This window comes from Oreochromis niloticus, linkage group LG5 (genome assembly GCF_001858045.2).
Source record: "Oreochromis niloticus isolate F11D_XX linkage group LG5, O_niloticus_UMD_NMBU, whole genome shotgun sequence".
In the NCBI taxonomy this organism is placed as follows: Eukaryota; Metazoa; Chordata; class Actinopteri; order Cichliformes; family Cichlidae; genus Oreochromis; species Oreochromis niloticus.
The window spans coordinates 34,204,080-34,231,736 of record NC_031970.2 but is presented as its reverse complement, the minus strand read 5'-3'; the positions used below and the strand labels follow the sequence as shown (position 1 = coordinate 34,231,736).

Here is a 27,657-nt window from a genome sequence, read left to right as displayed (position 1 = left end):
ACGAATGTAAATATTTGCTAGTTTCCTATTTTTTTCCTGATAGTTTATTTTTAAGTGATAAGAGCAAGAACAGATGTATCGTTTTTACTTAGCTGATCCTGTAAACAACACATGCATTAAAAAATTTAGCATTGCATTATGGGATTTAAAGAACTACATAGTTTACAGGCTACAGATACTAGTGACTCCAATTACTATTTTTACTGTTTGCTATTTCTGAGACATGTTGTGAAACATCAGAAGTCAGATATGATTGCTGTCAGAGCCAAAACGGAACCTTCAAGTTTCAAGAATCTTTCTAAAAAGACTTTTCAGTGTCATAAACAGGTGAATGACAAAATAAAACTGCAATGCAGTTCACTCGTGATGTCAAGTGATGATCATCAGCAAGTTCTTGGACATGAGTTCAAAATGCTGTAGACTCTTAGCAGTGCTTTTGACATATTGAGGTGGCTGTAGCTCAAGAGGTAGAGCGGGTTTCTCTCGATGATGATTGGAAGGTTGGTGGTTCGATCCCTGGCTCCCCAGTATGCATCCAAATATCCTGAAGTAAAATACTAACCCCAAGTTGACTCTGATGCATTCATTGGAGCATGGAGTATCTGCTAGTTAGAAAGCATTTAAAAGCAAAGAAAATATTTCTTGTTGCATAAAGTGCTTTGAGTGATCCAGGAGAGTAGAAAAGTGCCATTTAAGAATCAGGCCACTTATCATATTTTATACTGAACAGTAGCTAACATCAGCCACTGTGAACTGCAGTTGATTATGAGGACCCATGTACCCCAAGAATTAAATGTGTATTTTAAAAGTTATCACTATTTAGGCTTCAGACTGCATGTGTTTTGCTGGAGATTTTTTTTTTTTACCCAGACTAAACACAAAATCACTTTCAAGTTAGATCATTTAACTTAAAAAAAAAAAGAAGAAAATTCTACATCAATTCTACATTACTAACTTTTGGTAAATATGAAAGGTCAAAGTTGAGCTAATCTGTGTCCACAGTCAGAGATTTCAGATTTCCTTGTCTGTAAACCCAGAAACACATCAGGTTTGATGTTTGTAAACTGTCAACACAACTGTCGCTACTTCTGTCCATACCATGACATTTATGCTTTATCCTGTTATGGTTGTTAGTGGAGGGCAGACAATACAAACTAGCTCAACTGGATTTTTTGTCTTTGCCAGAATCCAGAACATGTTGTTTAGCATAATTTACCAACATCTTGTTGTTGTCTTGTCCATTGTGTCATGTCAAACTGCATTCCTATTGATTGATTAATAGCCATAAGCCATACAGTCAGAAAGCAACTCCAAAGGACTGTATGCAAATCAGCATATGATTCACAAGCTTGTCGAACCACTTTTAGCAGCAATAGCAACTTGAAGTAAACTTTTTGTGTATGACTTTAACAGTCTCTCTCACATAGAGGAGTTTTAATTAACCCCTCTTTTAATTCAGTTTAAGTTCACTGAGGTTTGTAGGTGCGGCTCTTGTAAGATCCCACCACATCATTTCAACCTGGTTGAGGTCCAGGCTTTGTCTGGAACATTGCAACACCTTGATTTATTTTTCAGCCATTCTTTTGCAAATTTGCTGGTGTGCTTGCAATCATTGTCTTGTTGCATGACTCAATTTCAACCAAGCTTTAGCTGCTAGGTAGAGCTTCACATCTGAGTCTAGAATACTGTGGTATACAGAGGAGTTCAGGGTTGACTTATTAATTGCAAGGTACCCATGTTTGTTTTTATCAAAAGGGGTGCTGTGAAAACAAGCTCCACAATGGCCTCGTCTGTTCAAAGGAAACAGTTGGAGAAATCTTGTGATTTTTTTAGATACAACTTCATAAAACTAAACCATGTTTAATCATCTTCTTTTTATAGAGAGAATCCTTTCTCCTCCATCACCATGAGGTATGGCCAGATGGGCAACCCTTAAAACAAGCCATACTTGTTAAGTGTTATTCTAATTGTGGCGTCATGAACTTTAATATTTAACATGTGAACTGAGGCCTGTAAAATCTTACATGTAGTTCTTGGTATTTTTGCAGTTTCTCTGAGTGTTACACTCTCTGGCCTTACGGTGAATTGCTGAGACAAACAATCCTGGTAAGACTGCGACATTGTGAATGCTCCAGACCAGCAAAGTGCTAAAACTTCTGCTTTTAGAGAGATGCTGAGACTTGATGATCATAAGCTAATCAAGTGCATTTGATTTGCAGCACCTCACTGCTACTTACCCTCTTAATTCCTATGGAAGGTGTAAGGTGTATGGACGTTTTACAGGATGCTCTGCGGCCCACTCTTACTGTGCGATGTATGGCATGACTAAATATATTGCCATGATTGTTTCAGATGGGTACTCTTTAGTCTGGGACAACAGTCCATAATCGCAGTGTATTCCTGGATTTAGGCTACCAGCCAATAAAGCACGGGGTTCAAAACAATCCCAGCAAAGGTTGGGAATCAGTTACTGTCATCAAGACATGTGACGGTTAAAAACTCAACCAACTGGTGAAACTGAAAATGCTCATATACCTCAAGGCAAAAAAGCAGCACATCACACCTTTAAAGCTAACCAAGAATTTGGAGCAAGAACAAACACCCTAACTTTGTAAATATGCAGTCAAACAACATGTGACAATATTTAGAAAAAAAAGCCATTGTCAACTCAGACTTGCAGTCTCGCTTCGACTGTGGCCCAAGTACATTATGAATATCCTGCCAGTCAGCAAGGCAGGAAACAGACAGCCAGTGGCTCACTCTACCAGGGCTACAGGGGTCAAAAGCCTGTCAGGTGGTGCGGCGGTGGAGGTGGTGGGGGTCAGGCAGGTGAGCCAGTGAGGAAAACAAGGAACCACTACTAAACCCCCACCCCCTTTTCCTTCCCCTATCCCGTCTGCCTTCTCTTCCTCTCAGAACAATCACCACCAACAGGACCAGGAAGTGATGTAGAGAGGAGGTTGATCTAACCGGGGCAGTTCCTTTCAGCTAGGTCAGACAGGGGAAGAGAAGATAGGAAAGACAGGCGTGGAAATGGGAAAAGATAGAAAACACACACAGCAAGTGGTGGCAGAGTTTCCTGTTTGGGTGTGTGTGTGTGTGAGTGTGAGACTTTCCTATTTATAGAGTATTCCAGTCCTGTAGTGTTGTTCACTGATGACTAACAGTGCCCAGTATTGTTTTAAGCCCTGTGTCATTTCTTTTTTAAATATTCCTGCACTGTCGTGTTCGTTCCTTCATATCTGATCCTCATAGATGTTATGATTATGAAAATAATGTCAGATGCCCAAGTGACCATGACTGTGACAAAGGTCATGACAGCACTTTGAAGCTCCCATTCTGTTCCGTGTTAGCAGCTGCCTCCATTATTGTTATTTTGACTTCAGGGCCTCTGTGGCTCGCCAGCATCTGCAGCGTCTCCCTTCGCTCAGTCTTCCTTGAGAATGTGAGCAGGCATGTGGCATTGAGAGTCAGTCGGGCCATTCCTGCGCTCATAGCACAGACACAAAGCATGTGGCACTTGACAGGGATGCCAGATGAGGGACACACGCCACCACGAGCCGCAGCAGCCCCCTTGCCTTTTAAGACACACACTGAGGGGTTCCTGCCCAGAAATGCGACACCTCGGCCTGCGCCACCGAGGCTCCTTGCGTCTTGTCTTTCCCCCCACTTGCGGACTCTTGTCTGTCCTCGGCTCCTCATTTCCGTCACACTTTCTCTTCCAGGGAGGGTAGCGCGGGGGGCAAGACTGTGTCGTATGTTATTAATACTATTGTTAACTGCACACTCAAGGCTGGCCTTCCTGACTCAGCTCATCATGTTACAGGTATATTGTGCACAGCAGAGAAATGGCCAATCCTGCTTTATATAATGCCATCTATATATATCACGGGGAATGCCTTGGCCAATTATGGTTCGAAGCCGGCTGATTGTCATGATAGATCTGTCAGCAGACTTAAAGGCTTTCTTCTTGGACTAAAAACAGATGATGTCTTTTGACTGAGGTGATATTCTCCCTGTGAGCATCATTAAAAATGAGTAGACATAAGACAAATGCAAGAGATATTTACATTACAGACAGAAGAGATCAGGATCTCCAGTGATCGAACAGAACTGTTATTACTACTTTACTGATCAGTTCTGACAGTATAATTTAACTTTGACAATTGTGCTGCGTGCTGGAACATTAGATGTGTTGGAGCGCCCTCTAGAGGCAAGTCTTAATCACTTGGCTGGTTAAACAAAGATCACACTGACTGACTGCATCTTTTTGTAGTACAAACCTCAAATTAAACCAAAGTACAGCCTGGCCCTGTTTCAGTCTTGGCTGAGCCTTCTTTAGCACGATGCATAGACATCTGGGACATATAGTCAGAGTGGGTCTTTCTTCATATTCTGTTGATAGCTTTATTCATTTTGGAAAGTTTTAAGATATGTTAAAAGACAGGAATTTACTGTAAGTACCTTTGAGCTGTGCAATGTTTTTGAGAACCCTGCAGCTACAGTAATGTTTTTATGTTTAAGGTAATAATAATAAAACACACACAAAAGTATGGAGAGATTTAGAAATTGTTCTGATTGCTACATAAGAATTTAGTTTTACTTGAACATTAATTACTGATAGATGTATATTTTTTAAATTACTAATTTAAGTAAAGCTTAAACTTTTTTTGTTTAGAAAAACTCTGTTATCATCATGCATATGTGTTATCAGGCAGCGGACTGTTATGCATCTTCTCTTAATATGTATTAAATCTACATCCGCACAGCAGTGCTGAACAGATGGTGCTGTTCAACGCTAGCAGAGTGGGTTGGTTTTCCCATAGCGCCACCCAGTGGCGGTCCTAGCCTATTTGGCCCTGGGCGAACACTCCCTCTTTTTTCTAAACTGAGCACCTGAGCTTTTCTTGTCCATCTTCCATTGGTTTTAATTTTGTACTCCGGTATGAACACCCATCCCCCAACCCGAGGATCACCACAACATAACCTAATAGACCTTCACCGTAGTTCACAGATTCGCTTTGTCTATGGTGTATTTCTGGGATTTTGAACAACCCAGGATTTAAATAATGAATACATAATGGGCTTGGATTTACAGCATTATAAATGAAATGTGCTCTATTTGGAAGCAGCCGGCCCCCTCCCCTTTCGACGGGTTGTGTGTGAGACTTTAAACTGTAAATTATAAATTTTAAATTGTTATTGATCCCTTTAGCCCTAGTTCTAAAGTGTATATTTATTTTCTTACTCTACTTATATTTATTGTTTGTTTACTTGCACCGCTGTAACTGGAGCCTCGCCGTCTCGTCTCTCTATATACTGTATATAGCGGAGATGACAATAAAGTTTACTTTGACTTCAGCAGCAAGCAGGCGCACCGAGGGCTCTCGCGCTCACTTTTCGCGTATAGAATTCCGAAAAAACATCGGTGCAATTTATAAGTCGGTATCATTATGCCTGGTGTTTTCGTATTTGTTTGTTTTTTGTTTGCTTGTTTGTTTTATTTTGCGAGTTGGTTATTAGATGCTGCTCCAGCCAGCCAGAGAATCCCCCGCCGCCACGCCCTCTCCTCCCTGTGCCGCAAGCAGCAGGCGCACCTCGCAAACGGAGGGCGCCCTTACTCCCCGCAAATGGCCGCAAGAACACCGATCGGTGCCTATGACATCCCCAAAATGCGCTGGCATGATGTCGGGGCAGCATGAGTACGAGCAACTTTTTTTTTTTTGCCGATGCCCGTTATGCCGCCGCCCTGGGGAACCGCCCATGTCGCCCATATCAAAAACCGCTACTGGCGCCACCTGATGGGTAAACTGCAGCGGTGGTGAAATTTACACCAAGGGCGTAGATTTGGTTTTGGCATTGGTGGGGACAGATGATTCAACCACTGACTGAACCCTGCCCTGTTTCTTTGTTTTTACTTTTTGTCTTTGCTTCTTGATAAAAAAAAAAAAAAAAAAAGGAGAAATATACTTGCCTACATATGGTATTCTACATTCCAAAGCCTCTTAGATTATAATGCTGTAATGGAAAGCTCTCTTTCAAAAGTATACAGTATGGTGTATGATTCACATACTGCTTAAACTTAAAAGTAGTCCCTATAGGTGCAAGATAGAAATTTTTCAATATAGATTAACAAGTTTGTATGACTTTATAGTTATAAGAACGATAATAAAGCTCATGTATATTGTAGTTGCAGAAAATAAAACAGACTGAAATAAAACAACAAAAACCCGAAAACCTGAATAACATGACAAGTGAAATAAATGAGTCAAGGAAATTGTATGATAGGAAAAAACGGAGTCACTATTTTAAAAAAAAGCTGTGAGTAGTGGTGAAGAATTTGCACAGCTGTGAGGCTGTAAGAGAAAATGCCACGTCATTTTGTAATGATGTGAGCTGCAGGAACAGTTAGGCGTGTCTGAATCAAACCAGCGGCTCTGTTAACAAAGTGAGGTGTGAGTGAAGTCATGTAAGGCTGTTCAAACAATAAAGCAAAGTTTAAAATCAATTCTATATTGAATAAGTCTAATGTAGCGGGAGTAATGTGGTCTTTGCTCTTCTCGTCTCTGGCAGCTAAAGTTTGAACAAGGCAGAAGGAATTAAAATAGTCCAAATATGATGAGGAAAAAAGCCTGTATCAGTCTGCCTGAGATTATCAAAAAAAAAAGTGAAAAAAGTTTATTCGTAAAAGGACAAATCCACTCAATGAAAGCTAACTGTCTCCCATGAGATAGCTGGTATTAGGATAAAAAATGTTGCAAGAAGTTCAGCTTTCAGGTTACTATTAAGGACATAAATATCTGCTAGTGACCATAGGAAGATGTGACACTGTCACACGATTAAAACTTGTAAGTTTTGCCACAGACAACAGACATTTCAGGATCAGAATACAATTAAATTAGAGAAAAATATCTTCAAATCACCACAAAGTCTATTTCATGGCACTTTGTAGCTATTGAGAAATGTCAGTTACAAATTTTGGATTGTGTAAGAGAATCACGAAAGGTTAGCCTTCAGCAAAATTAAACTAGACCCATCAGGCAGGATTAAGGACACACAGTGCCATTGACAGTACAATGGCAGTAAGAAACACACTTAAGTAGCTCTATATAGCATTATTATAACATTGACCTTTAGATGTCTTGACCTTGAAGGGGAGGGTCATAGGTCAAATGTGACATATTTGAAATCTGTAGACCTTGTAGACTTGTAGATCTGTAGACCAACCTTCAAGTTGACCTTGAAGACCTTTGTGGATGTAAGCCAATCACTAACATTATTATCTACACTGCTTAACTCTGTGTATTTGAAACTAATACCAAAACAAAACTGAAAAAAGTCTTAAATGTGTGATTAACAGGATCAAGATTCCGCCTTCGATGGTTTACACCAACCACTGAAGTAGATCTGTGCGGTCATGCCACTCTGGCCTCTGCAGCAGTGCTATTCCAACACATCAGTAAGATGCAACATTTACACATAAAAAGGTTTTTGAAAAAAAAAAGTGACATCATGGTGCAGTAGAAAAGGCCGCTGGAGCTATTTTTAAAGATGCCTGTAATGCACAATGCAGCTGACTGCAAGAAGGAGCAAAGAGGTGCTAGCATGTAACCGTGTAATGGATGTTTTCCTTCAGAAAATGTAAATCCCACCCTGGTGTTTGAGACCAAGAGTGGAGATCTGCACGTCACCAAGAAGGAGGAAGGGTACATCATGGACTTTCCTCTGAATCCCCCCACCCGAGTGGTAAAATAAACTTTTCCTGTTTAGTTACATGAACAATTTAATCAAATCCTGTAATGTAAAATAAACTAGTTCTTGTGTTTTATTAACAGTGTATGTAAAATGGCTTTCTTTCTGAACTCTTTTTATTTCAGGAACCCAACGACTTCAAAGACACCATCAAGGTCAGAAATCACATTTTTGTGAACAGTTTGTGAAAGTGTAACTACATTCCTGTGTGTGTATTCAGCTAAGTCTCTGCCTTTACATGTGTGACACAGGCGGCAGTCGGAAACCTCCCGGTTCAGGAAGTTTTATTTTGCTACAACACCAAGAAGCTGCTGATTCGACTGGCTGACAGCTGTGACATGTTGGTTAAAAAAAACTTTGCTTGTTGCCAAATTCAAATGAATCTCAATAGTGGTCCTACTGTTCATGGGATCTTAAACATTTGTTCAGCAACAACAATCAGTTATATTTCTCAGGTGCCCAGCTAGTGGGGCTTATTCATATGTTTAAAGCCCAAACAAATAATCAAGCAACTGCCCTTCTACACCCACTCATCACATTTTAGTAAATGTATATATGCTTTTTGTGTATTATCTCCAGCTCCGCGCTTACCAATCTGAAAGTTGACACTGTGGCTCTTGAGAATACTGAGAGAAGTGGAAGATTCTGCGCCGTCATCGTCACTATGAAAGGTAATCGGAGCTGTGCCTTTCGTAGAGTTGTAGACTTGCTGGATCGGACCACATGTAGTAATTCCATTACAATGAAGACGTAAACAGTAAAGAATAAACCAAAGGAAACAAAACATGAAGTGTTTAAGTGAGGTGTTGTCCCACCATGTACCATCAGAAAAGCTTCGATGCACCTCTGTTAGAGGGATGAACAGCAATCTGCCAAAAACATTCCCTCATTTGGTGTTTTAATGATGATGGTGATGAAGAGCACAGTCTGTGATTTCACTCATCATATAGGCCTTCACTTGGGTTGAGCTCTGGGGAAATGTTTGATCACAGGACAAATGGTGCGCTGATTTCTCCTTTGCCATCACCATCCTGTGGACTCGTTTGTTGCCCATTTTAATTTGTGTAACAACACTGACTGAATGTTTCTGCCAACAAACATTAAATATCAAACACTGCTAACATGTGGAAACAGGATCACCAGACTGCCAGCCAGGATATGACTTCTATTCGAGAGACTTTTCTCCATGGGTTGGAGTCCCTGAGGATCCTGTCACTGGTAAGATGATTCCTCTTTACTAGTATGTAATCTATAGACATTATTCCTCAAATAACATAATTCTGACCATGTTTGTGTGTCTAAAAACATTTACATATAAGCAGCTGGACTAAAGTGATTAAAGAGGATGCATTTACAGGTGTCTTATTAATGAGAGAAAGTGTTAAGCTATTCCTGCTGTGCATTCTTTGCTCTGGCAGGATCTAACCACACAGTCCTAGGTAGCTACTGGTCTGAAAAACTAGGAAAGAAGAAAATGCTGGGTACGTATTTTAACCTTCTCCGCCTTTTACTAATGTGTCATTTATCTGATAACAGATGTTGTGTTCCACTTTTATCCATTATTAATCTGCTTATTGTGTCTGTGCAGCTTACCAGTGCTCCAGTCGTGGTGGCGAGCTGGAACTTGAACTGAGAGATGATGGAAGAATCAACATAGCTGGACAGGCCATCACTATTCTGCAGGGAACAATCAAACTGTAGGCTGAGACATCCAAGAAGACAGTGTCTGATGTTCTATCACAACCGTTGTGTCCCTGCAGATAGACACTTTGTGGCTCTTGATTAAAAATGAGATGGCTCAAATAAAAAGAAAAAACACACTCAAGTCCTGACTGTTCTATTCTGAAATGATTCAGCTAACAAACATACTGTAGGCTTTTTTACAATTTCTATCATTTATTCATAACATTACAGCAAAAAAAGTTACAACCAAAAGATTTTAAAATGGTAAAAACAGAAACACAAGAACACAGCAGGTAAAATCCAAAGAGTCACGGTTAGCCTTGTGGTCGGTAGAATTTTTTGCTTTTTGCTTAATAATGAATGGGGTTCAATAAAATTAAGTACAGCTGATATGGACTAAACTGGTATAAATGATACTGTGCAGATTCGTTTTGATCCTAAATAACGTGTACATATTCCTGAAATTAAAAGTCATCATGATGACATTGTCTAAGGAGCGTGGAAAGAAAAGCGTCTGGACTTCTTTAAGTTGCTTGACGACGTTTCACCTTTTCACCTCTCATCCGAGAAGCTTCTTCAGTTCTAGGATCAAATGGTGGCAAGTCCCAGATTTGACCATTTCCCACCATTTGACCCTAGAACTGAAGAAGCTTCTTTGATGAGAGGTGAAACGTCTTCAAGCAACTTAAAGAAGTCCAGACGCTTTTCTTTCCAAGCTCCTTAGACTACGATGACGTGGATGACTGAGAACCTTCACAGACATCATGATGACATGTTTTTTTGACATGTTTTTTTGTATAATCCTTTCCTGCACATACAGGTTTTTACTGACAAAACAATGGAATAAACAATGGAATAATCTATATTAGTGAGGCCCACTAATATAGTCAAGTTCTTTTAAAGTTGACACTTCTGGTTACATACTATAGCTCTATCATAGGAAACAGGAAATGACACTACACCTAGAGCTGGAGAATGTTAACTTTTCTCACATATAGACGATGATGGATGTTGCCATATAGCCTTTTAGTTTGTTTTTATGCTGAAGACTGGGCGCGTTTCACACTGCCAGCAAACTTCCACAGGTATGTTCTCGCGAGATTTCGGGTTATAAACGTTGATTTGTTCTAGTGTTTTTATTGATACCTCCCACCCGCAGGGGCGCTCTTTCACATCACGAGACCTCCGTGCTGGTACTGGCAGAGCACGCGAAAGGAAACCCGCCATTGAAGACGTCTCACAACGTGAGAGTTTCGTTGTAGTGCACTCTTAAGAAAAGGTGCAATTTTTTTCAGCATATACCTACAGCTGGTATTTAGTTGTAGGAATGGCATACAGAGGACAAGGACAGAAGGTCCAGAAGGTTATGGTGCAGCCCATTGTATCCTTTTGTATTGCAGGACGACACTGCGCGGTTGAATTGGTTGCTACAATAGCTTAGCAGCTAGGCTAACATTTAGTCATTCGTAAACATTTGTAGTCACTCATGTGAGGAGAGGAGTTTTACAAGGCATGTAAGCTTTTGTGAAGACCAGTTTCACCCAGAGAAGTCACGCGGGTATGAAATATGTTTGCAGAAAAATGTGGTTTATTGAAATCCAGTCAGAAAACTAGTGTATAGACTTAGCCGCTTTAAGCCCGGCTCTGCTGTTCCGTGTTACAGCTGAACGCAAAAGAGGCTAATTTCTGCCTTCAAACTACTCAATATGATACCATAAGGAGGGTTTTAGGCCCACCAATCGATAGTTATTAACACCAAAATATAATATGATGTGGGAGAGTAAGGAAGTTACGGAATACTTAACTAACGAAAGTGTCTTGACAATTATTAGTTATAAAACCGGAATTACCTTCAGCTTCTCAAATGTTTTAAAAATATAATTAGTTAATTGTTAGTGGAACTTAATAGTGTTTTCTTTTATTTGCTATGGATCCACGTTTAAATGGTCTCTTATGGGAATGCCAGCATGTTATATTAGTGCTAATATTGTGTAAGAATTAAAATGACCAAAAATAAATGTAACTATATTTTAATTCTTTGTTAAACAGATTTTTATTTACAAAAGGATCAGGGGAAAATAATAAAGTTTGCCCTCAAGATATGAAGACCAAAAGCCAATTTTAAGCCAGGAAGAACCCCTGACCCAAACTCTGATTCTGAATCACATTTCCGATAACTTGGACTAAATGCGAATATAACCATTAACAATATATGTGCACATTTTAACTCTAAACATGTTGAACTCGAGTCTGTGTGTATGTCCTTGACTGTGGTTGTCAGAATCTCATTTTCAGGTACCTGCAAAATGTAAGTAGCTTGTAACTTTTTTGTGCTTACTTCTGATTAGTTTTGTTTTCTGGTAATTTTGAAGATAAAACTGTATGCAGTTTATTCTCCCTCTCATTCTCAGCGCTCACGGATCCAAGTTTGGTTGTATGAACAGGTGAACATGCGGATAGAAGGCTGCATTATTGTAAGTAACATATAACCTTTCTCCATGTTCTTGGTCAGTTTATCAAGCTTGATGTTCATGGGCAGTGTGCCATATTTTCCAAAAAACACGGTAATAACGACGGCCCACTAGCATGCGCTACCAAAAATAGTGCTTTGTTGTGTATCTGACGGACGAAAGCTAAACCAGTTCCACACCACTGAAGTTGCAGCATTTTTACAAACCAATTCTGGTTCATCCGTTTCATTCAACAATCCGCTTTCGCCCTTCTTATTCTCCGTAGCCGCCGTGCTTTTTCCGCCATGTGCGTATGAAAACAAAGGCACTGCACATGCGCGTTTTACCCAGATTCTATCATGATATTTCATTTTCTTATCGTTGTCCAACATTATACCGGTATTACCGTGAACAGTATGATATGGCCAAGCCCTACCTGTTATCAGTGTGGATGTCCAGGTACTTGTTCTCCTCCTCCACATTAGCATTCTGTCCCGGGATAGACACAGGTGGTATAGCCACCCGTTTTCTTCTGCAGTCTGTCATCTCTGTGGTCCTATTCACAATCAGAAACAGTGGATCCCTCTCTGACAACTCCACCAAATCATCCACTAGTGCTCTGTACTCCTGCTGCCCATCACTGATGCATCCAACCACTGCAGAATTATTAGTTTTGTAGGTGGCATGACTGAAAGTCTGAGGTGTGCAAGGTGAACAGGAGTGGAGATGGCTCAGTTCCCTGTGGAGCTCCTGTATGTCATCATTTTGACACCGAGCACTGCCCAGTTTCACATACTGTTTATCATATAATCAGTGATCCATGAGATGGCCAACTGTTTACTGACATTCCCTTTAGCCTTCTCTAAGTAGCAGTGGCTGAAATGTGTTATACGCACCAAAGAAATCAAAGAAGGTGATCTTCACCATGTGCGTGTTGCTATTGAGATGGAAATAAGCTCTCACTAGGAACAAACCTTTGTCACTTGCTGTTCCCCTGTATGGCCACATTATGTCCTAGCATGGCTTAAAATGATTCAGTCTAACTTGAAATGGCCTGATCTGTGAGTAGCGTTTCCACTCAGGCTGAACCTTCTGTGAGATCAGGCATGCACAAGTTCTAGTTAGTAAGTTCTAGTTGTCTTGTGTCTCATTGCCTTAGGGTTTCGATGAGTACATGAATCTGGTTCTAGACGATGCTGAGGAAGTCCACATGAAGACTAAGAACAGAAAACCATTGGGTAAGAGCGCACCACTTTTTGTAAAGCTGTTTTATTATTTTACAATTTTAGGAAGGATGTCTGTGAAAGGTAAGAATTAAAAAAAAATGTGTGTCATCAAGACATTGTTGCTTCTCAGGGATTTTTGAAAACACTTGTCCTGCATATCCCAGAAAGTGCAAACCCAATTCTGAAAATGCTGGGATGCTATGTAAAGTGTAATTAAAAACAATTACAGTGATTTGAAACAAAGAAGCAAAATACAAACACAAAACACATGTAAGAATTTCAAGACAATCGTCAGTCTGCTTTGGTGCATTTTTTTGTTTCGTGACGTACTAAATGTTTTCAAATGGTGAAAGTGCAGGCCAATTCTGTAGCTGCTACGACATTAGCAGCTACATTTGTGGATGGCACAGTGAGCTGTGTTCACAGACACTGATTTCTATGACAGAATCATGTCTGATTTTACTGCAGTGCTGCCTGAGGACCTGACCATAGGTGTCAATATATATACAAGTGATTTTATTCTGTTTTTAATTTAGAATTTACACAGCATCACAACTTTTTCACAGTTGGGATTGTAAGTGAAATCAACTCTTGGATTTTGAGGTGTGTGGGGGGGGGGGGGGGGGGTATAGGGGGCTGTAGGTGGTTGGTGAGAATTGCTCTGTTGTTGCATCATGCCCCTGGCTACTGATCCACTTTACACTGATGTTAGATTTCACATTGCCTTTATCCAGCGTTGATGGGGGGGCATGGTGCTTTGTCTGAAAGTGAACAGACACTTTGTGCCTCCCCTTGTCCATCATCTGGCAGTTCTGTTCAAATTTAGCTTTGATCTCTCCTTCATTCTTTTCTGTGTTGCCCAGGGAGGATCATGTTGAAAGGAGACAACATTACCTTGCTGCAGAGTGTGTCCAACTGAGGCGAGAATGGAGACATCTACAAACTTCAACTTTTGCAGAAGCAATTGGGGTTTTTTTTTTTCTTCAGAGATTAAGTGTTTGTGTTTATGACATGAATATTGTAATTGTTTCTTTCTACCACATGGATCTGTTTGGAGAATAAAGTTTTTTCTTCTTCTTACAGTTCTGTTAACTTTTTAGTGTTTCAGACTATGTGTTTTGGGTTAATGGACTGTACTGTCATCTAGTGGCAGACAGAACTATTGCAGTACACGTATATAGGTCAAATGCAGTACAACGGCGCAGTTGCATTTAATAGGTCTGTCTTGTAAGTGCAGGCGTTATTGTGTGTGAAATACAGAAAATGATCATGTGCTGCCTTGTGTGCTGTACATTTCTATGCTGTACATAGTATGAAAGCAGAGCTGCTACAAAGAAAATTAGGATGGCAGAATTTGGGTACATGCCCAAATTGTAAGTGCAGACTACTTAATGAATATGTACGTTTTGTAAGTCGTGTTTAGCTTGTTTATTTTATGTTAGCGTTACTAAATGCAGGGAGAGTATAAATTGAAACAATTTAAACAATGTGCTTTGTACAGTAAATGCTGTATTTACTGGTCTGATTAGCGAACGGCACAGATGCAGTATTAGATGCTGTGATTGTATCTTGAATGTTATGTTGAAAAGTTATAAAATCAGGTTATTAATTTACTGGAACCACACAAAGTTTAGCTTTTGGCCTCAGAAAATGAGCCTTAATGTAGGCAAATTGATTAACGTGATTACGTAGTGAGTCGCAACGCAACGTGTCCCTGTTCTGTTGACTGGGAAACCCCTAGCGCGGAGCTGCCAACGCCCGGCGTAAAGACACAAATAGAGGATACGGTATGGAAATTTTTTACTCTTTTCTTATTACTATATATTCTTTTGGTTAATGTTTTGGTCTAACTCTTGTCACTCTACTGTATAATGTGTATTCCTAACACGGATTGTAATTAGCACTTTATCAGTCTCATTCAGCAACAGCATCCGCTAAGCTTAGCACAGCTCGTTAGCTCGCAAGCTAATTTGGGAGGACAGTAGTTAGCTAGCGAAACAGGCAGGGTGTCTATCGTTAGACCGGTGTGTAAATCGACCTCCTAGAGTTACTTATAAAGCACATGCAGGTGTTTTTATTGGTGGTTTTGATGTTGTAATGATAAAATAAAACACCTCTTTGTTATTAAGATAAGATGGTGACGAACCTAAGAATTTACTAGTTGCGGTACGCGGTAAGTGGGTTAACAAACAGAATAAACGAGCATAACAAGAGTTTGGTTAAGTTATGATTTTGTAGACAGCATAGTCCCATCGTATAGATGGACAGCGTAATGTCTGGGTACTAAGGAAAAGATTCATAACACCGACCCTGTAAAAATAGGGGACCAGTTGTAAGTTTATCGTTTTAACGGCAGGCAGGAAATTAGGCCAGACTGAGGCCGAGGATGTGGCCGAAATATATGGCTATTGCTACCAAGCTAACAGACCTTTAAGTGGTAGTTATCTCTTAAGTGTGAGGTAAAATGTTTCATAATACGATATTTACATGCTGATCCTAACAGCTTGGCACACCACTCGCGGCTACGTAGTTAAACATGTTATAAACTCAGTGTACCAACGGAAGACAAAGTATAGTTTGAGATTTCGGGTCGGTGATGTCAGATCAAAAATACACATGATTGAGATCTGTTTTTGTCAAGAATCAGAGGGGAACATTCTTCCCCCCAACGTGCGGAAGTACGTACATGTATCAGTGGAAATTAGAAGGAAGTTATGACCAATCCTTAAGGAAATGCCGCCAACGTAACGATCATTACCGGTTTGTGTTTAAATGTACTGATATTTGATCATGTAGATGACATAAGTGTGTGCTTTAAAATAAATCCACACTGCTCATAGGATTAGCTGACCCGAACATACAAAATCACAAATTATACAGAGTTCATTTCAGTATGGCAGCTAAATATTTGGAAACTGTTATCAGGCTCAGTTGAGCCGCTTTCACTATTACTGTCACTAATACTAATACTGCAGCCCTTAGTGCTGGCTGGCCTACAAACACAAATGTGAGGATTAAGTCTGGCGGCATTAATGCAGCTGCAGTCATCCTTTGGTGTCCATTGCTGTTGGCTTACTACATTGTTACACTTAGATTTATATTTTTTACTTTTACAAGATGAGTTGAGGTTTTCATTCAGATTGATGGGACACACAGTAAAATACTTGTTCATACACTGCTGTGTTTCATGGATGTCACAGTGTTCATTGTACAGTGAAATTGACCATTCATTCACCAACCAAAGAATTGCTGAAGAGAGTGGTGGGCTTTCTCTTAGTCAGTAATTAGTTGACTTGGTCCTATGGTCCTAAGGCACAGTTTTCCTTGAAGATGTGCGTTGGAATGTTGTCAATTAGTGTTATGCTTGATTCATCTGCGAACATCTGTAATAAAAGTGTTCTTGGTTTTCGGAGACAGAAATCTGTTTGTCAGTTGTTGATAAACCAGTGGTGTGTACTCTTAAGTGGACTAGAACATGATCAGATAACGCCTGCTACTTGTCCATGGTGTCTGCAATAGTTTGCACATATATCTACGCAGGAGTGTAATCCCAGCCAAATGGAGTGTCTTCACTTTTAGGATCAAGATGTGGCATAATGCAGTTGCTTTATATATTGATTGTTTTGGGTCAACCTTGATAACATATGTACTCTGATGAATCAAGTTTTGCATGTCTGACTATTTACTTGTTCAGTAAGAGTGCTTCCTGGCTCAAAGCAGACCAGGGGTGACAGTCCAGGTAATCTTGATTAGTCTGGATGCATTTAAGGCAAAGAGTCTGTTTGACCTTACTTACAAGTCTGTGCATTTTCCGGTTATTATTGTAGGGTATGTGTTTTTACAAAATGATTTAAACTTGGAAAAAATCAAAGCCAACTTAGTCTCTGTTTTTTAGTCTTGTGTCCTGGTGATTTTATTTTGGAATGCCAGACTCTTTTTGGTGGCACCAAATTTTTGTTTATACTGGGAAAACTGCTGTGTAGCATTGTGACACACATGAAATAGTTATCACAGCATTAACAAATTCACATGAACAGACAAGCATTTATAGTTCAGCATTACAATTCAGTATTTTCAGGCAACTTGCGTATGGTCAACTTTTTTGTTTTTACATGTTAAAGTTCACATTATTCACATTATTTTATAAAATCCCTCCTAAAAGAACTGCCCTGTATTGCATCACACCTGGAACATTTCCAGCCGGAAGCGCCCATTGTTCAGTTTCCGGTAATGGTAGCTGCTCATATGATGCACTTGCGGTAATGGGTAAGCTCCATTAGCACGTACAGCTCCATTCAGTTAGATGTTTAACAGCTGTAATGTTGTTAAACGTTGTATTATAACAACGCACTGGATAGAAACATGTTGTATTTTGTGATAAGGTTTTTGTTAATAAGGGGAGATTTGACTTGCTCTCAGAAAATGGCACACATGTGGGGAAATGATTTTAGTTTAGAAATGTTCATTATTAGAAGTGGGCACCGTCATTTGATTGTGCTCTAATTGCTGGAATAAATCATTAAAGACTTACAAGGCATTTTAAACAATGACATATGCATTAGACATATGCAGTGGCATAGTGGTAGAAATCACATAAATCTGTAGCAGGCATTGCACTCATGATGACAGGGAAAAAAACTTACAGGTCTAATGTAAAAGCCTTTTTTGAAAAGGAGTGGCATGTTGAAGATATTTGGGCTGTTAGTTGGGCACCTGTTTTAGCAGGTTCTGTTTCTGTGTTAAACACTGTAGCATTTGGTGCCTGCAGTTTTGTCCCTCATGCTTCTCTCAATGACATCCCCACCCCCACACTGTGCTGCAGAGCTCTGCAGTGGCTTAGCACTGACAGACTGTAACTTACGGAGTGAAATGGGGGAATAGTGTTGCTTGTGTACTACATACAGTGCGTTGTCTCTAAAATCAGGCACACACTGAACAATGTTGTCAGACCAAGAAAGTAGTGCTGTGAGATTATACGCTACTTACCAAGAAACATGGAAAGACAGACAGCTTTAGAAATAAAAACAAAAAAGAAGGGCAGATGAAGTCAAGCAAAAACTGTAGTTAAAGCTACACATAGTCATTTAGAAGTGGTTTGAGGTGGATGATGATTGTTGAAGAACCATCAAATGACTGTCAATGAATATTGAATAGTTTTTTTGGTTGAGATTCTCATCCCTACATAGAACTTGATGTTATATATCTATGATAGCCTAATATATCAGGAGGGCCCCAATCTCCTATATGCCTGTCAGTGACTCAGTTAGCATAACAGCAAAGCATCAGCCCCATCAATTAATTTTCTTTGTTGGCTTAGTCTGGTTCCTTTTCATAAATCACTTGTTGGTAAGTTTTTATTTCACTTAAAGTTACATAACAAATTGTTTCCTAGAGTCTTCCTGTCCTCATTTTTATGCGCATTGTCTGCTCCACTCTTAGTGTGTTAGTGGGTGCAAACAAAGTGAAACTGAGAGCGGAGGAAAATGCAAATTAGAATGTCCATAATGACAACAAGTGAAGAATTCACACTTAGCTGGAAGAAAAGTAGTGCAAATACATTAGCTTAATAACATATATATAATGACCCAGTGTGCATCCTGTAATATGGACGTTCTGACATGTTAATATGGGTGTTGGTTTCAACAATAAAACACGTCAGTGTAGGTAGAGCCTTGGTGGTGTTCCTACTGGCTCAGTATCACAACTGAATTTAACAGATTTCTTGTTTCTTTTATTTGTGCAATTTGAGCTTTTCCTGTGATAACAGTCAGGAAGAACTTTGTCGGCTTTTGCATGTCATGGTTAGCTTTACTCTTGGAGTTGTGTTCACATCTACACTACATATATGTTTGATGTTTTAGTTTCTAATTTTGTATAACAAATTAAATAAATAAAATAAGATCATGAAGCCACCATTAGTGTTTTTGAGTCTGATCTGTTTCTTGGCCCATATGGGGAAGAGAGACTGCACCAGCTGATGTTTTCCCTTTTTTCCCAAATTTCCTTTCATGTTTCCTTCCTTCATTTGTGTGAAGCAGGCCTGCGCTGTGTCCAGTTGTTAAGCTGTACTGACCCTCAGTCCATTAACTGTAAAAAGCTCATTGGAGTCTTTCCAGTTTAATTCCTGTGTAGTTAGTGGAGGTTACTGGTTTTCACTTCACTTCCCGTGGCAAGTAAATCACGATTTGTAGTCAGAGTTTAGGTAAAAAGTTCTTAACCAACATTTTGTCCTTTACAAATAATGAAAAATGCCATCTGGTACTCAGCTTAGAAAAAAATAGCTAGTCCTTGGTCCATGCATTTTTCTCCTAATATGAGCTTACCTCAAACAAAATGTTCCTATCAGAAGTCCACATGTATAATGTAGAGTAAAATAATAATGATCGAAGGTGATATTTTTAAATTTATCTGTGGTATGTCTTTGGAAGTTGTTCAGCCAAAAAGTAAATTATTAAATGTGCCTGTTTTCTTTTCCAGATCTTGAATGAGTAGCAAAGACTGTAACACACAGCTATGCAGACCATTAAGTGTGTTGTAGTTGGTGATGGTGCCGTGGGTAAAACCTGCCTGCTCATTTCTTACACCACAAACAAGTTTCCCTCTGAATATGTACCTACGGTAAGTGCGTCAATCTCTACATTAGATTTTAAATGTTTTAGTTACCACATGTTCAGCGAACCACACACACGTGAGTTTATATTTGCTTGTTGCACAATTTACAGAAGATTCAGCTGGATTTTGGAGTTTGAGTACATACAACGCTGTTTGCATGTTTCCGTTGATCCTGCAGAGGTCTTAACAGGATGTTTGCTATTGTTGACTAATTGGCCTTGACCACTAAGTACGTGATCAAAGTTGTGTTCTATATGCAGCTTTACAAACACACAAAGTGAATCAGGTCTAAGAACCTGCTTGAAGATGGTTTATTTGAAGGATGTTGAATAAGAGTAATAGACGAGCATTTTGAATATATTATTTCTGAGCTCTGTAGTGTAAATAAATGTGTCTATAAATGTATCTTTAGTTCTATTGCGTTTTGAGTGGCTGAGCTGATTTTGGTCTGTGTGTTGCAGGTGTTTGATAACTATGCTGTAACTGTAATGATCGGAGGTGAGCCCTACACTCTGGGCTTGTTTGATACAGCAGGTATGTTACATTTCACTTTCTATTATAAAGTAGGAATCATGCTTTCAGAAGCAGCTTGTCTGTCTTCACACTGCAGCCACAGGGGAGTTTTAGTAAATGTGGAGTTTGTGTGATGTTTTCTTTCAGTCAGAGCTGTGCTTTCTGTTTTTGTTGCTCAGCCTCATTCTGCTGACAGTGACATCCTGCTCTGTCCAGTGTATGACTGTTGGCTTACGTGCCGACCAAACAATTAGAGTTAAATATAATTTGTGTGTGGCTTCTCCAGGTCAGGAAGATTACGACAGGTTACGACCTCTGAGTTATCCCCAGACAGATGTCTTCCTTGTCTGTTTCTCTGTCGTGTCCCCATCGTCCTTTGAAAATGTCAAAGAAAAGGTAAGTGTGACCTGTTCATTTTAGTTTTTTTCTGTTACTGTAAAAATGAACATGTTTTAACAGTTTGTTTCATACTGTATAATATATATACTGCATATTGTTTATTTTGTAAAAATGATGAATTATGGGTTGCTCAGATTTTACTGGCAGGTACAGTACTAATTAGCTGTTTGGTACAAAAAGTCAGAGGGAAGGGAACTTGGTTAAAAATGCAGTGCTTGTCTGAGGATGCAAATGCCTTAAAAAGGGGTTAAAATAAAGGGCTCTGTTCAAATTTCTAAAATAAACTTTACATTTTCCTATGTTTGTTTAATAAGAAAACCCCCCGGTATTCCGCACGTGTGGTATTGTGCTGACTCTTGTATTTGTCCATTTAGTGGGTTCCCGAGATCACCCACCACTGTCCAAAGACGCCTTTCCTTCTAGTTGGGACTCAGATCGACTTGCGAGATGATCCCTCCACTATAGAGAAGCTGGCTAAGAACAAGCAAAAGCCCATTACTCCGGAGACAGCCGAGAAGCTGGCAAGAGATCTCAAGGCTGTGAAATATGTGGAGTGCTCAGCCCTCACACAGGTACTGTATATACTTGGATATAAAAGATTTACAGTCACACACACACACTCTTGGAGATGAGTATGATTGATACTTCAGTGGCAAGAACTAAGAAAGTGGAGGAAAGAGGAACATGCCTGTACCCCCACTGTCCTGTGCATGTTTGTTCTGCATGCTGGTTTGATCTTGGTAATTGATGTAACTTGTGGGTTCACTGGTGTTGCTAGTTGGAAATGATCGTTGCTACAGTAAGCAGACCTTTATTTAGGTAAACTGTTACTTATTCAGCTGCACTGGTCTTGAGCATAGTCACATGGTAGATTAGCCAACTTTGCTTAACAGTGGGGTGGATTTTAAGTAAATGCACTAAATGTTAGAGTTTAGGATTCTGGGTGAGCACGCCTAAAGCGATTAAAGCGTAGGAAAGAGTGAGTTCATGTTTTGCAAACCTTTCCAGTATATAAGCTTGTTAAAGCCTAAGGGCTTCACACCAAATCATGGACCAGCAATCGCTCCTGGGATCAGGTGATGGTGTTTGCAGTAATAGAACAGGCACAAACACATTATTGTGTCAGCATTTTGACTAAATGGCAAAGTAAAATGTTTCTAGTTTATGAAGGCAAACCTGCTGCTAGTTAGCTGTTTGTTTGTTTGTTTTTTTGCACTGTTTCTAAAGAGGACCAAAGGTAGACAGTGGGCTTCATGTCAAATTTAGGAGCGTTTGACTTCTCTGGGGTAGATTTAATGTTGTATTATTGAGTGCTTGTGTTGATTAAATCAGTCAGTGCCTTTAAAGGCTTTACCTGCTCAGTTATGTCCCGAGTTTGTTTGTGTTGGTGTTGATGAATAACTGTTAGAAACTGAAGCACAGTAAGCATGACTCAGAGGAGCAGGTGACTTGGATCTCTGATTCTGAACAATAGTGTTGATAAAGCTGGGGTGCCCCCACCTCCCTGCTCTGCTCCTTCCTTCCTCTACTCCCCCCCTATCTCACTGGCACAAAAGTTGCATAGCTGCTGATGTCATTTCCTGTTTCCTGTTGGGGATCTCAACACCCAGGTCCCCAGCTCACTTTCAGCCCCCTGTTAAACAACTTCCTTGTCTTCATTCAGTGTTGACACGGCTGCACGGCACTCCTCGTCTTTATGCTATGAAACCTTCCTCCTCACTCTGCCATGTTCCTCTTCTTCTCCTCCTCTTCTTTGCTCTCTCTCTCTGTGTTTGCTCTGCTAATTGCACTCTTGTTCTCTTCCCTCTCTTCCTGTCGTCATAGCGAGGGCTGAAGAATGTTTTTGACGAAGCTATCCTAGCTGCCCTAGAGCCGCCCGAGACGCAAAGAAAGAGGAAATGTTGTTTATTTTAAACTTTCTGTGCCACATTGCTCATGTCTTCTTCCTGTCATTGCTGTTTATCCGTTTTTCCTTCCTTTACTCCACTTCTCTCCTCCTTCCCATCTTCTCTCTCTCTCTCTCTGCATTTGCTGCTTAAAACTCTCATCTGTCTCAATCTCAGCCATCTATTAACAAATGTACCAGTTTGATACTCACACTGCTGCTCTACTCTGCATTAAGATTGCGTTTCTAATCTTTGTTCTGTGGCTTGTTAAACTAACCAAAGGCCTTTCTGCACTTAAAAATACTTGTTGCCTTTTCTAATTTGGTTTACTAGGCATTATATATTCATATTTTTCTTCTGGATTAGTGTTACCACCTACATCATTTCACGTCCTAATTCTTGGACCACTCTGTGTCTTAAACTGTTTTCACACATGAACTCTGGACAGTCAAACACAGTTGTCCTTTCTGGAATGATAAATTCTGCACACAGATACCTCCTTCATTCTAACATGGCCTCAAACGCCACCACGCCTCTGAATTGAGCTCATTCTAAAAGATGAGATTAAACATTATTGTGTGTGTATTTAAGAGCCACTGAAAATTTATCGCAGTCAGTGACCACATTTTTTTTAAACGTGTCACTTTCTGTAGTCTATAGTGGTGCAGACACATAATGCTAGTGTGCTGAATGTGGTAGCACCAGCAGTTTTCTTTCCTTTTTAAAACACAAATGGAAAAAGAAGAGCAAAACTAGCTAGAAAATACAAACTGTAAGAACTCACACATCTGTGCAGTGCTGCTTACTCACTGCTGTCTGTAGACTCTTGACACAGTCTACAGACAACTTTCCACTTGCTATGTCAGAGTGCTACAGGTCATCCGTTTTACTTTGCATGTTGCTTGTTCGTAATTTCAAATCAAAGAGAAAGCAGAAATAAGCCTAACACCAATATTAAAATCATACAATAATAAAATGTGAATAAATAGCACAGCAAGAGCAGCAGCTGTGTACATTGCCAGTCATTCACACACTGTGTTGAAACAGCGGGGTCGGTAAAGCTGGTTCATTGTGACACTGTCTGAAAGGTTCGTGTGTGAAAACGTCTTGAGTTTTGCTCATTAACAAGACCTGTGTCTAACAATAGGTGGCTAGTGTCTAGAACAGGGGTGGGCAATCTCAGTCCACGAGGGCCGGTGTCCCTGCAGGTTTTAGATCTCACCTTGGGTCAGCACACCTGAATCACATGATGAGTTCGTTACCAGGCCTCTGGAGAACTTCAGGACACGTTGAGGAGCTAATTTAGCCATTTAAATCAGCTGTGTTGGTTCGAGGACACATCTAAAATCTGCAGGGACACCGGCCCTCGTGGACTGAGATTGCCCACCCCTGGTCTAGAAGGATATATCCTTTGTTTGGGATGGTCCTCGGCTCTCACTGCTCTGTGCGAGTAGTAGTCGGTGTGAAGGTGGTGGCTTTACAGGCTGAGATTGAGCTTACGCTCAACAGAGCTTCCATTTCTAATGCTAAAGTATTTTTTATACTTCTACAGTTATGTTTAACTTATCAGAATCTGGAGTGTGACTGTGGTTTCTCACGCAGGGCTTTTAACTGCTCAAGTCACCTATGGGAGTGTCTGACCTCAGCAGACATTGCTATGTGCTGCTGTCATGGTACTCTCATTGATCTATTTTATAGCTAAGTCACACTTGATGATACTTGTAAGCCGTGTTTAGTGACTTATTTGGCTTTCTCTACATATAACATCAGTGTGCCATTAACTGTGGTACAGATTGTGTTGTATTAGAAGTCTATATAATAATAAAAGCTATAATTGTGTGAAATGACTTGTGAACTGAATTAATAAAGGACAACTTCACTTGCGCTCCTCTGGCTTCCGTCTTTTTTCAGTGCCGTGTCAGAAGAATTTAGTAGCTTGGTCAGCTGAGATAGGCAGCGCAGTGCAGCTCTGGTTACCTCACATGACTGAGCTCATGACGCAAGCAGTTCTGCTCGGGCTAATACAAAGGTTCCCCTCTTGCGCTCGGCAAGTGCTTGGTTGTGGTCATGTGTTTGGAATCTGAACCAGTGAAGTCAAGAAAAAGGTTTTGTTTGCCGTTGTAATGTCAAGGGTTATGTCCTGTTTTTCCTCCACTTGCTTGTTTGACTTGCCTTTGATTTCAGCTGTCACAGGTCAGCTGCACTTTTCAGACATGCATGTGATTTGTGTTGTTGACACTTAATCCCTGATCTGGCTTACACAACTGAAAGCACCACAAGACATCGTTTCCTACACACAGACTTTACTTGGGAGGGTAGTCCAGGGATGCTGATGGCTAACTAAGTATAGTGTGTAACTTATTTTTTATTTACAATGTGATCTATTTAGTCACTGCTAAGCATGTAGACTAATAATATAAATTCTGCAATGCAATTGTTTGGTTCCGCAGTCAGATAAACTCCAACTAAACCATGCTGGACTGCAGCTGGTCAAAGTAGACTTTATTCTACTCAAAAGATGTGCTTGAGGGCCAATCTAACCTGACCTCACAGCAAGATGTAGCTCACTGAGGCCACAGAGCAAAACAAGGACTACAGTCAGCAGCTGCAGCTCTGCACAGGATCAGGAATTTAATGTAGAGGCAGCAATTTTTACTTATTATTGTCACAGAGAATGTGTGCTATTATTTGTTAAATTATTTTAGAAAGCACGGGTGCACCTCCCGCGTCATTTGTCTGATTCTGTGGGAAACACTACATGACAGTCTCCTGACTTGTTTATTGCAGATCCTACTTGGAAATTTTGCGTTGTTTTATTTTTTTCTTTGCATTCCCACCAGCTTCCCCTCTTTCTTATGAAACCCCTCTGAATTACCTTCAGTGCATTTTGATTTTTCACTGTTTTTTCCCCCCCAAGTTTAAGCCATTTCTGCCTTTTGTTGCAAGATCTTTTTTTTTTGTTTGTTTTAAATCTGTGTGTGTGTGTGTGTGTGTGTGTGTTTGCGCTGCTCCCTCATTCTGTTTGTATGTTTTTGTTCACAGAAAGGACTAAAGAATGTGTTTGATGAGGCGATATTGGCTGCATTGGAGCCCCCAGAGCCCAAGAAGAAACGCAAATGTGTGCTGCTATGAGAGGCTCCTACCTTTCCAAAGCACACACCCCCTTCACTCACGCATACACACACACACAGAAATACACACGTCTTTAAATACGTACATCCCTGCCTCTCCCAAACCCCCCTCCCTTGCTCTGCTAAGGCTGCTTGACAGCATTGTTTTCCTTGTGGAAGACTCGGAAGAAAACAGCCTACCAAGTTTCAGATAATTCTCTGCAATAATAACAACCAAGCTTCACCCCTGCGTCTGAGTTCGGGATAAAACATGAACGTGACATGGCCAAGAAGCCGGTGAGGGCTCAGACAGGGATCCAGATACCAAGCATACTCACAAGTAGAAATCCCTCTGTCGAGCTTTGGATAGCTGATTTCATCAGTTCAGTCAGTGTTGTGGCCTAATCGAGTTCTAGCTGCCCAGCTGTGTAGTCGTCTTCAGCCAATGTAAGGGTCTTGTGGACATAAGCCCAACCCCAGCCCCTCCCAGCTGCTTAATTAGCAGCTGCTCATGCTGCTGTTCCCGTCGCCTCAGTTGACGAGCACACTCGTTGCTCAGCCCCCCTCTATGTTCTCACTCAGCACTACCACAAGAGATGCTAACAGAGTAGTGTTGTTGTTTTTGTTTGCCAACACCTCTTTTATCCCTCAAACAGTCTGAGATATTTACTCGATGTTCCAAGTAGACGCGCTCTTAACCACTAGGACACCGTGGGGGTCTGACACAGCTCGGTAATTCAGTCAAGGCTCCATCAAACACGCAGTACCTCCACAGTACAGAGTAGCAGTCTTTTTAGAGTGTGGAAATCACTTGAAAAGCTAAAGGCATTCATTAGTAATGGGTCTCATAGTCGACCACAGGAATTGGCCTTTTAGATGGAGGAAACTTAAACAGTGTTAGCAGAACAAGTGGTTGTTCTTCATGCGTTGCCAGGGACCAAGTAGAATACTGTTTTCACATTGTCATCACCGTACACTGAGAACGGGTATAGCAGAGACAACTGTGTTAAATGACGAATGCTTATTGGCCAGACAACAGATGAGCGAATGTGAATTTTCCACCAGATTTCTGTGCCAGGTCAGAATTTGGTGCCTTCCTGTAGTGCGTTATATCCAGGCAGAGGTGTGAGGCCTGTTGTACCCGTTCACATTGTACGGTGCTGCATGTAGCTCGGCCTTGGTCTCTGTTCTAAATGATAGGTTTAACAGATGTAATTATAATGTAAGCTGGCACACAATGTTCATGTAGGCTCCAGGTGTTTTTACCAAAATCTGTTTTTCTTTATCATTTCTGTTTGTGCTGTTTTTTTAAAAAAAAATTTTAATTATTATTTCATTCATTCATATACACATATATATATATATATATATATATATATATGTGTGTATATGTATGAATAAAAAGGTTACTTTCACTCCTTTTACATTTTAGGGGTCGGAACTCATCTGAACTCTCACCCGCCAGTTTATACCAAGAAAACCTCTGATTGGTTTAGCTGAATAAAAACCTCCAGTGGCAGCAAGACTGTTTGGTAACGATTATTTGTGATTGGTTGGTTCTTGTTTTTCTTTACTGGTGGCTTAGAGTTGGGTTGATGTCCAGCCCAAGTCAGTAAAATTATTATTATAACCTGTTGTTGTTTTGGTGCAGAACCAAATGCTTTGTCTAAAGTCTTTGTTCTTTGTATATGCATTCTTTTCAAAAATATTAAACTTATACCTTAATTGCCTTTACCACTTTGTACTTGCTGTTCTTTTTTTTCCAGCCAGCAGGTGGTGCTGTCTAATCACATCTCCATCGTCTATAGCCTTCATTCGAAACTGATAAATGAAAATGTTGCAAAACGCCCACAAAAGTTCACTGAAATTTTTTTTTTCATTACAAAAACCTAAAGCGTCAATACAAAAACATATTAACTATGTTGATAGGTTTGAACAGATTTTCAGGATTGCATTGTCAGAATCTTTTAGTTTAGAGGTCCGTATGTTGGGAAGTTGTGTGTTTACCTGCTGAAAACTACTTCGC

The 27,657-nt window shown here is 40.2% G+C and overlaps 3 protein-coding genes across 4 annotated transcripts; all 3 read left to right on the top strand.

The window, feature by feature from the left end:
• The first annotated feature begins 7,303 nt into the window (after nucleotides 1–7,303).
• LOC100693149 (phenazine biosynthesis-like domain-containing protein 2) lies at nucleotides 7,304–9,577 on the top strand. The gene is made up of 8 exons (XM_025907510.1): nucleotides 7,304–7,459; nucleotides 7,637–7,746; nucleotides 7,878–7,907; nucleotides 8,004–8,092; nucleotides 8,332–8,423; nucleotides 8,887–8,970; nucleotides 9,171–9,233; nucleotides 9,341–9,577. Exons 2-8 carry the CDS (start codon nucleotides 7,714–7,716, stop codon nucleotides 9,451–9,453), a joined length of 504 nt encoding a protein of 167 aa, XP_025763295.1. The 5' UTR covers nucleotides 7,304–7,459; nucleotides 7,637–7,713; the 3' UTR covers nucleotides 9,454–9,577.
• A 914-nt stretch (nucleotides 9,578–10,491) lies between these two features.
• Nucleotides 10,492–14,193, top strand: snrpe (small nuclear ribonucleoprotein polypeptide E). Its single transcript, XM_003442778.2, has 5 exons — nucleotides 10,492–10,816; nucleotides 11,717–11,743; nucleotides 11,847–11,909; nucleotides 13,045–13,123; nucleotides 13,975–14,193. The coding sequence occupies exons 1-5, from the start codon at nucleotides 10,763–10,765 to the stop codon at nucleotides 14,028–14,030; spliced, it is 279 nt and encodes a 92-aa protein (XP_003442826.1). The 5' UTR covers nucleotides 10,492–10,762; the 3' UTR covers nucleotides 14,031–14,193.
• Nucleotides 14,194–14,742: 549 nt separating this feature from the next.
• Nucleotides 14,743–27,365, top strand: cdc42 (cell division cycle 42). Of its 2 annotated transcripts, none has more exons than XM_003442786.4 (6): nucleotides 14,743–14,898; nucleotides 19,589–19,729; nucleotides 20,185–20,257; nucleotides 20,523–20,632; nucleotides 21,010–21,207; nucleotides 25,564–27,365. In XM_003442786.4, exons 2-6 carry the CDS (start codon nucleotides 19,625–19,627, stop codon nucleotides 25,651–25,653), a joined length of 576 nt encoding a protein of 191 aa, XP_003442834.1. In that variant the 5' UTR covers nucleotides 14,743–14,898; nucleotides 19,589–19,624; the 3' UTR covers nucleotides 25,654–27,365. The 2 variants fall into 2 exon arrangements, with proteins under 2 accessions (XP_003442834.1, XP_005450160.1); XM_005450103.4 differs by lacking the exon at nucleotides 25,564–27,365 and adding an exon at nucleotides 22,460–24,409.
• Nucleotides 27,366–27,657: the final 292 nt, after the last annotated feature.